The 12,114-nt window shown below is 23.4% G+C and overlaps 1 protein-coding gene across 1 annotated transcript in view; it reads left to right on the forward strand.

Moving 5' to 3' along the window:
* Positions 1–10,029, forward strand: part of LOC122498233 (IQ and AAA domain-containing protein 1-like) — a 19,649-nt gene extending 9,620 nt beyond the window's left edge. Inside the window, exons 7-10 of the mRNA XM_043605888.1 lie at positions 1,351–1,949; positions 6,012–6,508; positions 8,483–8,839; positions 9,893–10,029. Coding sequence (XP_043461823.1) covers positions 1,351–1,949; positions 6,012–6,470 — 1,058 coding nt within the window. The 3' untranslated portion in view covers positions 6,471–6,508; positions 8,483–8,839; positions 9,893–10,029. The remainder of the gene's footprint in view (positions 1–1,350; positions 1,950–6,011; positions 6,509–8,482; positions 8,840–9,892) is intronic.
* Positions 10,030–12,114: the final 2,085 nt, after the last annotated feature.

Consider the following 12,114-nt stretch of genomic DNA (forward strand, 5'->3'; position numbering starts at 1 on the left):
ATAAAATTTAATTACTTTCAAAATTTCCAATTAAAATTATTAAAAAAATCTCTATTATTTTAAAACAATTCAAAGAAATTCTTCAAAACAATTAAATTATTTATTCAATCAATTCATTTTGTTTCTTTCTTTCTTTTTTAACTTTTTTAATAAATTTCCTTTTTAGAGGTTTTGAATTTTAAAATTAATACTAAATTGAAAATCACTGAATTCTTGGGGAAGAGTTTTATTAAGAACTTTGGAAATAATTAAATTCCCTTAAAAATTTTATCAAATTATTTGAAAATATTTTCAAAGATAAGATTTCAGTTCTTTCAAGAAATTTTATTAAAATTCTATTGAAAATAATTTAATTTTTGTAAAGAATTTTATTATATTTATGAAAATAATCGAATTCTTCATCACAATATAATATTATTAAAATTTTTGAAAATAATTTAATTCTTGGCTAGAATTTTATTTAAATTTTACAAAATAATTGAATTGTTTAGAAGATTTTCTTTGAATCTTTGGAAAATAATGAAGTTATTTTAATAATTAAAAAAATTTTGAAAATAATAGAAATTTAGAAAGAATTTTATAAAAACTTTTGAGAATAATTGAATATTTTAGAAAAATTGTATTACAATTTTTAAAAATAATGGAACACGTTCGAGAAATTTTGTTAAAATTTTTTTTGAAAATAATTGAATTTCTGAGCAGAATTTATAAAAATAATTGAATTGTTCCGGAGAATTTTATTAAAATTTTAGGAAATAATTGAATTCTTTCGAAAAATTTTATTAAAAATTCTGAGAAGAATTTTGGAATTTATAAAAATAATTGAAATATTCCGAAGAATTTTATCAAAATTTTAGGAAATAACTAAATTCTTTCGAAAAATTAAATTAAAAATTCTTTAAAATAATTGAATCCTTTCGTGAAATTTTATTTAAATGTTTCAAATGTCCTTAACGCTCAAATTAGCGAAATATTTTTTAAATTTCGAAAATTATTTTTGATTATAATAAAAAAGATAAACGTAAATTAAACACTTGGAGATTTCATAATTTATTCTTTTATACTAACGCTGAATTAAAAAAAATAAATTTTGAATTTGAAAAAGAAATAAATTAATCTCGTTCATTTTTGAAAGTTAATATCAGAACTTTAGGGACATTTATCAACTTTTGAAAAATTACTTCTCAATTGATTTATTAAAAAGTAAAATATCTTTTGCTCTTCTCGCATGATAGCAAAATTTAAACTTAAATCTAGAATTGAAAACTTTAATTTTTATACTTAAAAAAAATTGTCATTGATTTTAATATCTTTATAATTAAAATTTCTTTTAACCATTCTTTCAACCAGGAAAAAAAGGAAAGAAGAATAAGAAGAAGAAGAAAAAAGAACCCCTATCAAATGTATCAGTCGAAGAACTTTTCAAAGAACTTGCATTGGCGAATATATTAAGATACAATCCTGAGGCAAAATTACAAGACTGGATTGGTGATTTATCGTATCAAAATTATGAAGCGCAGAAAGAATTTCGCGACCACAGTCATCGACTCGGCGAAATTAAACAATTAATCATGGAATATTGTATTCTACCATTGGGCTCAAAGCAAGTAAATCTATTGTCACCCCAAGTGAAGTCAGTGTGCATTTGCGGTTTGCCGGGTTATGGAAAATCATTTTTGGCAAATATCATTTCAACTGAAGTCGGTGCACTTGTATTCGATTTGACGCCAAGTATTTTAATTGACAAATACACGAGTAAAAAGGAACAAAAGCGTCTCATGAGTAAAATTGGAAAAGTCTCACGTTTTCATGCACCTTCGATAATTTTCATCGATGGTGGCGAGAAACCGTGGTGGAAAAAAATCCCCCCCGAGGAAAAGCACACGAAACCCAAGAGATTCGCAAAACTTTTGACAAAATTCGTCAAAGGAATAAAACCCGGTGATCAGGTTCGTTTTTTTAATTAGTATTTAGTCTTTATTTATTACTAATTTTAGATTTAGTCTGTGATTTTTAGTTCCTTTCGTAAATATTTCCAAGTAATAAAAAAGTAACTAAAATGGAAAATAAAAACGACAACAAATTTAAAAATAACATAAAGCGAATTAAATAATTCATTTAACTAAGTAATTTAAATGAATTAAATCATTTAATCACTTTTATCAATTCGTATAATTATTATTATCATTATTCAATTCGTGTTATTATTATTCAATTCATATTATTATTATTCGATTAAATATAATTTCTATAATTATTGATATATTTAATATAATGACTCGATTAATCTACTTTTATTTATTTTAATTAATTGATAAAAATTATCGAATACATTTGAAAAATTAATTTCTTGTGCAAAATCGTAAAATTAGTGATCTAAGGGAAAAAAATAAAAGTTGATACATAATTTAGAGATTTAATTTAATATTCGGCAGTTAATTTTGCATATAAATTTTATTTTCGATCTGCTTGAAATGGACTCGAGGCGGAAGAATCTGCGGACGGACGTGTAATTCATATCATGATTAAAGTGAGATCTGTATTTTTTTTATTTGATTTTGAATTAAAGTAGGAAATTAAAGTTTCTTTACAATGTCATAAAACCAGAAGTTCCAGTATATACGTAATTATATAAAAGAGAGAGAGAGAGAGAGAGAAAAGCTTAAGTTCATCCCGGATGCCATGTTTCACTTTTCATCTACCGTTTCCCTTAGGTTTTGTGTTTCATTTAGACGTGCTGTGTACCTTTAATGCACATTTGCAACAAGATCTCAACTACATATGTATATCTAATCCCCACCTTGCTTTTTTTCCTTCTTCTCATTATTCTTATTATTTTCCTTCTCTTGATATCTTTAAAACGCATCTGGAATTGTTTGAGAAAAATAAAGTAATATAAAATTAAAACAATAGAGAATTAAAAGTAAAATTAAAACAATAAAATAAAAATATATAATTGAAACGATAGAAAAATAGAATAAAAACTGAAACAGAAAATAATTTTTGCGAAATTAAGTTTTCTATCTTTTATACAAGAAACAAGTATTATTAAAAAAATATTAAATTAACAATAAGTTACTTATTTTTCTATACCATTAATTGATGTATTCCGTCTGTTCGCAAATTGAAATTTGAGGTTTTCCTTTGCTTTTTTCTTACCTAATTATTTTGTATAATATTTTTCTTTTTTTGAAATGTTTTGCTTTAAATATTTACTGTATTTATTAAATTTAAATTAAATTATATAAATTTAAAAATAATTACTTTATTTTTAATTCAGAAAAATTTTGTTTAATTAATTATTTTTATACTTTGAGTAATCTTCAAAACATTAAAGTTAACATTTCATTAATTTTAAACTTCAAAACATTGCTAAAAAAAAATTTAGAAATTATCTTATTTTTCATAATTCACCATAAATTTTAAAAAATTGAAAAAATAACACTTTTGTTTAAAAAAAAGATATAATTTTGATAACTTTTATCATATGAAATTTAAAAATAATTTAATTTCTGCGTGGAGATATATTAAAATGTTTGAAAATAAATAAATACTTTTGAAGAATTATTTATTTTAATTATTTTTGAAAATAATTAAATTCTTCAGAGGAATTTAATTCAAATTGAATTGAAAATAATTAAATTATTATTTGTTTATTTTAAACAGGCTTTTAGTGCCAATCGTATTATAAGAAACTTTTTCAAGATTTTTGAAAATAAGTACATTCTTTCGAAAAATGTTATTAAATGTTTTAAAAAATTATTTCTTTGAATATTAATATTCATAATTTAATTCCTGTGAATTATATTCACTAATTATAGAAAATATTGCAAAATTACGAAAAATTTTATTTAAATTTAAACAAAATGAAATTTTTTTGAGAATATTAATTGAAATTGTGTTTGAATTATTGTAATAAATTGTATTAAAATTTTCGAAAATAATTGAATTGCTTTGAAGAATTTTATTAAAATTTTTAAAAATACCTAATTGAAATTCTGCAAAGAATTTTATTATTTAGAAAAGTAATTAAATTCTTGTAAAGAATTTTATTTCAATTTTTTTAAAAATGAAATTTTCTCAGAATTTTTTATTGTACCTAATAATTTGTACTAAAATTTTTGTAAACAATTGAATTGCTTTGAAAAATTTTAATAAAATTATTAAAAATAAATGAATTCCTGTGAAAAATTTCATTATTTTTGAAAATAATTGAATTATCAAGAAATTTTTTAAAAGTTGTTGAAAATAATTGAATTATCGAAGAATTTCATTCAAATTTTTTAAAGTAATTGAATTGTGTTAAAAAGTTTTATTTAAATATTAAAAATAATTAAATTCTTGTGAAGAATTTTATGTAAATGTTTTTCAGAATTTTAATTGAAATTGTATTGAAAGTAATTGAATTATTGTAATAATTTGTACTAAATTTTTTAAAAATAATTGAATTCCTATGAAGACTTTTATCAAAATTTTTAAAAATAATTGAATTCCTGTGAAGAATTTCATTATTTTCGAAAATAATTCAATTATCAAGGAATTTTATCAAAATTGTTGAAAATAATTGAATGATCGAAGAATTTCATTCAAAATTTTGAAAATAATTGAATTGTTTTGAAAAATTTTATTTAAATATTTAAAATAATTAAATTCTTGTGAAGAATTTTATGTAAATGTTTTTCAGAATTTTAATTGAAATTGCATTGAAAGTAATTGAATTATTGTAATAATTTGTACTAAAATTTTTGAAAATAATTGAATTCCTATGAAGAATTTTATTATTTTTCAAAAATAATTGAATTATCAAAGAATTTTATCAAAATTATTAAAAATAATTTAATTCCCTGTGAAGAATTTCATTATTTTCGAAAATAATTTAATTATCAAGGAATTTATCAAAATCGATGAAAATAATTATTGAATTATCAAAGAATTTCATTCAAATTTTTGAAAATAATTGAATTGTGTTAAAAAATTTATTTAAATATTTAGAATAATTAAATTCTTTTGAGATATATAATTCAAATTGAATTCAAAATAATATTATGTAATATTAGGAATTTTTTCAAGATTTTTGAAAACAATTTCATTCTTTCGAAGAATTTTATTAAACGTTTTTTAAAAAATAATTTAATTCTCTTGCAGAATTCTATTATTTATGAAATAAATTACATTGTTGCGAAGAATTTTATTAAAATTTTTCAAAATATTCAAATTCTTACGAGGAATTTAATTGAAATGTTATTGAAAATAAGTGAATTATTAATGAAGAATTAAATTCTTGCAAAGTATTTTATTATCTATGAAAATAATTGAATTATTGTGAACACTTTTACTACAATTTTTGAAAATAATTCAATTGTTTCCAAAAATGTCATTAATATTTCCGAAAATAATAATTAGTTTAATAAAAGTGAATTTTTTAAAATTTTGATTCTAAAATTATTCAAAAATAGAAGTTGACATTTGAACATAAAAAATTTTCTAATTTGCCTTAATAATAACGATAATAACTTAAATATCACGTTTTGGGCGCAAATAAAATATGATTTTCATTGATGTTCAAAAGAAATAATTTGTAAATATATAATTTTAATAATTACAAAATTAAAAGAAGAGAAATCAATGAATTTCGAAATAAAATTTTGAAAATTTATTACAGTTGAGACAAACGATTCATTAAATATATAAATATATTTTTTTCTACTTGAATTCAATGTTTAAACATGAATATGATTAGTTTCTTCTGCCCGTAAAAGTATTTTTTGATGTTTCTAAACGATTAAGAGAGAAATTAAGCAAGAAAGAAACTCGATGTTCATTATTCTTGTGTATTATACATACAAGAAACGATATTTTCACTATGTATATATACATATAAACGAATGTGCCGTCCCCAGATTCTTAACGCCCACGAGTCTGTCCTTGTTACCGCTCCACACTTATACACGTGTATATCATTAACTAAAAAAAAAAATTTATAATATTTTTCTTCTTCTGCTTCTTCACAGATACTCTTCCTCACGCTCACATCACAGCCGTACAATGGAGGAAAACCTTTTATCAAAATTCACGATAAATTTATCATAATTCCAGTGACCGATTACAATAGTTTATTTCTATTTTATCAAAATCTCCTAATGAAATATCATGGAATCGACAGAAATATTGATCTCTCGTGTTTGGCAAAATTATCAATTGGATTGCCATTTGAATTTATTCGACAAACGGTGGAAAATGTACTCAATGTGAGGAGACGCAGTCAACTTTTATTTAAGCCTTTGAATCAAATGGAAATTATGGAAGAACTTTTCAAGTACAACGGACCTGGTGAGAAGATTGTGGAAAAATTTAGGCAATTTGAGAATAAAACACCGCTTGGGATGAAGAGAATGGCAATGTTCCTTGAGAGAAAGAAGGAACGTCAACGAAGGGAAAAAGTGAAGAAAAGGCTTTTTCCCCCAAAGTAAAAAGAATTTTTTCTAAAATCGGGTCCATAATTCCGAAGGTAGAGAAAAATGCACATTTTAATGAAATTTAAATTTTTCAAACTTTGGACCAAAAATTGCAAATTCAAGGTGCCACAAAAATTTGATTACCTTTTTCCATAAATAAAAAATTCAATTTATTATAATTTCTTCACGACAATTGAAAATTTCAAAAATTTTAGTTTAAAACCTTTTAAAAATTAAATTATTTCTGAAAATTGCAACTGTTTTTAACTAAAATGGTCATTAAGTTAATTATAATTAATAACATTAAAATAGTTATTCTAGAATTTATGTATTTAAAATCAATCTAATTATATACAAAAGTAAGAAAAAATTAAGGTATTATTTTAAAATTTATTGTGAATCAAAAGTAGGGATAAATTTAGAAACTCTGAATTCTCCTTGAATTTTTTTCACTTTAAAAACTTTTCGTAATCGCAATGAATTTTGAAACAATATTTTAATTTTTCCTTATTTCCACAAATAATTACATTTATTTTAAATAATTATAGATTCTATAATAACTATCTTAAAGTTATTAATTATAATTAATTTCAAAAAGATTTTAGTAAAAAAAATAATTGCAATTTTTCAGCAAAAATTAGATTTCAAAAGGTTTTGAACTATATTTTTTGTAAATTCCAATTTTGTTTTGAAGAAATTTATGATAAATTAATTTCATTATTTTTGAAAATAATTTAATTGTCAAATAATTTTATCAAAATTGTTGAAAATAATTGAATTATCGAAGAATTTCATTCATTATTTTTTATAATAATTGAATCATCAGAGAATTTTATCAAAAATTGTTGAAAATAATTGAATTGCTTTGAAAAATTTTATTTAAATATTTAAAATAATTAAATTTTTTTAAAGAATTTAATTCTAATTTTGTTTTGAAGAAATTTATGATAATTAATTATTTATTTAAAATTATTTAGAGTATTGAATAATTTTATTTAAAATTCTGCAAAAATTTATATTTCTTCATTCTTTTTAAATATTATGTATATATTTACTTGAAAAATTTTCAAATAATCGTAATTTCAGAAAATTAAATTGTAATTAATTTCAGAATTACTTTAATTGAACGCCTTTTTTTTGCTCTGAACAATTGAATTCTAAAAGAACTTTTTCAAAAATTATTAAAAATAATTGATGATTGATTTAGAGAATAATTTTAGTTAAAAATCTTAGAAAATAATTTAATGATAAATCATGAAATTAAATTTGGAGAAAGAACAGTATCAAATTCTTATAAAAGAAATTCAATAGATTTGAAATTTTAAATTCTGCAAATTTTTTAAATAATTGAAATTTTTGAAAAACAATAGAAACTTTCTAAAACTCTCTATTAAAAGTAATTGAATTTAAAAAAAAAATAATTGAATATTTTTTAAATAATTAAAATTTCTTAAAATTCTATTAAAAATATTTTTTTATTGAAAATTTTGTGAATTTTTACAACAAGGTAAATAAATAAACAATTTTTGTAAATACAATTGAAAATTTTTGAGTAAATTCTTTAAATTTTATAAAATTCTATTACAATTAATTGAAATTTTCTAAAATTTTATTTAAAATGAATGTTTGAATAATTTTATTGGCATTGTTTAGAATAATCGAATAAAAGTTTGCCATAGTAATTCATTTTATTTTTAAAATATAGATAGACACTCTTCAAGTTTTAAATAAATTTTTTGCTTTTAAAAATTATCTTCTTGATAATTGAACTGCTTTGGATTTTTTTATAAGCATCATAGGAAAAAAGTCAAAATTCTGTCTTGAAATTAATAAGGAAAAGTTGGGAAAAAAGAATTTTAATTTTTGATGGCAACCTTGAGTAAAAATTGGAAATTAATTTTTCACAATTAATTGAAAAAACAAAGAAAATTAATATTTTATTTTATTACAATCTTACATTTTTTCATTTTAAATTTAAATAATTTTAATTTGAAATTTTTTAATCTGTCTTTCTTTCTAATTTTCAGTTTTGGAAAATATGGAAAGTAAATAATGGAAAAGAGAAGGATTCGCGAAAGCCAAAATAAAAATTTCTACCATTTATATACGAACGATGATGACTTATCAATAAAAATTGGAGTCTTCGCGACAAAACCGGAAATAATCCCGGAATTTTACATCTCGATAATGATAAATGAAGAATTCTGCTATAAATTATAACTGGAAATACGAGAAATCATTGAGGAGCAGATGTGACTCGAACTTAATAAATTTTAAAGCCGTAAAGAAAGGAGAATGAGAAATAATAATAAAAATTATCAATTATTCTCGAGATTGAGAAAGTGGATAATATAATTCCTCAAAACGGATCCACAATTCCGAAGGTAAAAAGAAGTGCAAATTTTTTAAATTTTGACTGAAAAAAATTGCAAACTAAATTAATTTTCAATCCAATTAATATATATAAGAATCAAGACATGGATTAGAAAGATAATTAGAAATTTAAAAGCAATTAAATTCGATATTAAAATTTTCGCAAAAAAGAAAGAAAAGTGCAAAAATTATAATAATAATGAAGAGATTACAAAACAAATATAAATGAGATAAATTGGACAAATACCGCAGAATAATGAATTAAATTTTCTCTCTCACTCAATATCGAGTTAGTTAAAAGCACAAGCGATAAACGTGAGGCGGGTGGGTTGTTCCTTAATTTATTCAACTCGCACAAATATACAAGAATGAAACCCACACACGTACGTGTAAAATGTTCCCATAGCCGGTTAATACCTACCTACACCCTTGTCGCGAATTCTCCTTCTCTTCACAATGATATATACTCGGTGATGTTTTCTTCTATTATTCTTCTTCTTGTTCTTCTTTCCTCGTGAGATTCGCGGGTTTTCTCCACTCACACATTCACAACACTCGCGCACGTGGATCACACACTTCACTTTGAATAAATATTCTGCGCGCCCACTCGCGTACGCGCACGCGCACCAACACGTGTCAATTTGAATTCGCCTGCACGCAGACGCATCAATCAGCGCGGCACCCTTAATTCTTTTTCAATTTGATTTTTCACATACAAAATTCCCAACTCTTCACATTTCGTCGTAACATTGCGCTTACTTTCTTTTTGCACTACAATTTTTTTTCCTCTTCTTTTCTTCTTTTTTCAACACTTGTAAATTACTTTGCAACTTTACATTTACTTTACAATAATTTTGCATTTACTTTACAATTACTTTTCATTTACTTTACAATTACTTTGCATTTACTTCACAATTACTTTCCATTTACTCTCCATTTACTCTACAAGTTTAGGTACTTAATTATGAAGTGATAATTAGAAAATGTTTCTTTTTGTACTTTTTATTTCTTTTGGGGGAAAAAAAATTTTTATTTAACTGTATAATTAATTTTTGTTGTTTTAGATTAGATAAGGATAGAGATGATCGCGAGAGATGAGGAAAACTGAGAATGGGCCGGTTGCTGATCCGTTGTGCATGGGTAAAGTCGTCGAATGGGGGGACTCGCCTCCGCCAAGTCCACGGTGGGGACTGTCTCTCTGTCTTTCAGTTTCCACATAGCATAGCCATGTAGGGAACACACGACGTTCTCTCTGCGGCCTGTACGCCCACTTGCAAACTTGGAGCAGGTATCGTCGCGTATAACGAGTAAGAAAGTCACTCTTTGCTGTCCTCCTCATCCCCCCCCCACACACACATAAGGCCCCCACGACCACCACCCCACCCCATCTAAGGCGAGCCGCCACAACCGGATGATACGTCAAACCGACGCCCGCTTTCCGGTCTCTCTTATTCTTAACGCAATCGACCACCATCGCTGATAAAATTTGGCGATCATTACATCTTACTTTTTTCAATCAAAGAAATTCATTATTTTTTTTTTTTTATCAATTTACCTGTATGGATTAAAATTTTTTAGTTCAATCTATATTTTCGGATTTTATTCAGGGTTGCTACGAGAATTCAGCATTTCAAAATTCCCTGACTTTTCCAGGTTTTCCAGACAATTTTTTTTTAAATTCCCTAACCAAATTAGTTAGTTGTTGTTTGCTTTTTTTGTTTCCTAACATTTTTAATATTTTTTCTTTTTAAATATTTTCAATTTTAAAATTAATGTATTGAACATCATTGAATTCTTGCAAAGAATTTTATCAAAAAATTTGAGAATCATTCAATTCCTTCGAAGAATTTTATTATTTATAAAAATAATTTAATTCTTGCGAAGAATTTTATTAAAATTTTAATAATTCTAATTAAATTCTTTGAAGAATTTGTTTTAATTTTTTTTTAAAAATGAAATTTCTTTAATAATTTTAATTGATAATTTTCAAAATAATTGAATTTCATCAACAATTTATTTTAAATTTCTAAAATAATCGTGTTTCGTAATAATTGAAATTAAACATTTAATAATTGAATTTTATTAAAATTTCTAGAAAATTATTGGTTATGTCAATTTTTTTAATAATTATAATTAATAATCATACTGTAAACATTTATTAAAATTTTTGCTGGAAAATTAAACTCTTTTAAACAATTTTATTTGAGTTTTTGTAAAGTATTAAATTCTTTTGAAGTATTTCTTTAACTATGTTTTTGAAAATGTAGTTTTTTGAATTAATTTTTAAGTAAAAATTTTTAAAATAATTCATTTAAACAAAGAATTTTTTTCAATTTTTTAAAATAATCGTTACTATTCATAAAAAATAATTTAATTCTTGCGATGAATTTTACTAGGGTCAATTCCCAGTAAAAAAAAACTAATTCAAATGAATTGAAACGAATTAACATTTTTGGTAGGCTCCAATTCGTATTTGTCACAAAGCGGGATTCACTCAAGCTCTTTGTATATTCAATTGAATTTAATTCAATATGTACCAATTTGTCCAAACGAATTCGCATTCGAAAGAAATGGCCAAGGAATGCATTGAATTCGTGCTAACGAATTGAAAAAAATTAAAGGCTCAAAACTTGTCCAGTGAATTGGTACGGATAGAAGGTTCGGAAGTTCAATACAGTTTCACGAATTCAGGAAAATTGCATCATGGCTCCAATTCGTATTTGTCACAAAGCGGGATTCACGAAATCTCTTTGTGAATTCTTTTTAATTCATTTCAATTAGTTTTCGTTTACTGGGTTGGGGTAAATGTAAACGGAATATGTATCTTTCACCAAAAACATTAGTTTTTTTTGTTTGTTTTGTTTTTTTTGCTAGTGTTCCCTAGAAAAATTTTATGTGGTACAAAAAATTATTGATGCACCTGAATCGCCTAAAACTGACTGTTTACATTTACCCCGAGATTTTGAAATTTTCCTAAAATTCGGGGTAAATGTAAACACCACTGTAGTTAAGCGAGGTTTAAGAAACAAGTTATTTCAAGTATACTACTGTTTTAAGGGATGAAAAAACTGAAAAAAAATTCTTCGTAGATGTGTAGTAAATCAACCAGTTGACTGATAATTTATCATATAAAATAAACAATTAACCATTACAAAATTAGTAATGTAAAAACTTGAATAACTCGAATAAATTTTAATAGATTTTCATTCAACTTGGTAAAAAGAAGTTTTTAAGGTTGCTCAATAAGAATCTGAAATCGAATTTTTAAATTTCAAAATGGTGGATC

The sequence above is a fragment of the Leptopilina heterotoma genome, unplaced genomic scaffold (assembly GCF_015476425.1).
Source record: "Leptopilina heterotoma isolate Lh14 unplaced genomic scaffold, ASM1547642v1 Lhet_10, whole genome shotgun sequence".
Taxonomy (NCBI): domain Eukaryota; kingdom Metazoa; phylum Arthropoda; class Insecta; order Hymenoptera; family Figitidae; genus Leptopilina; species Leptopilina heterotoma.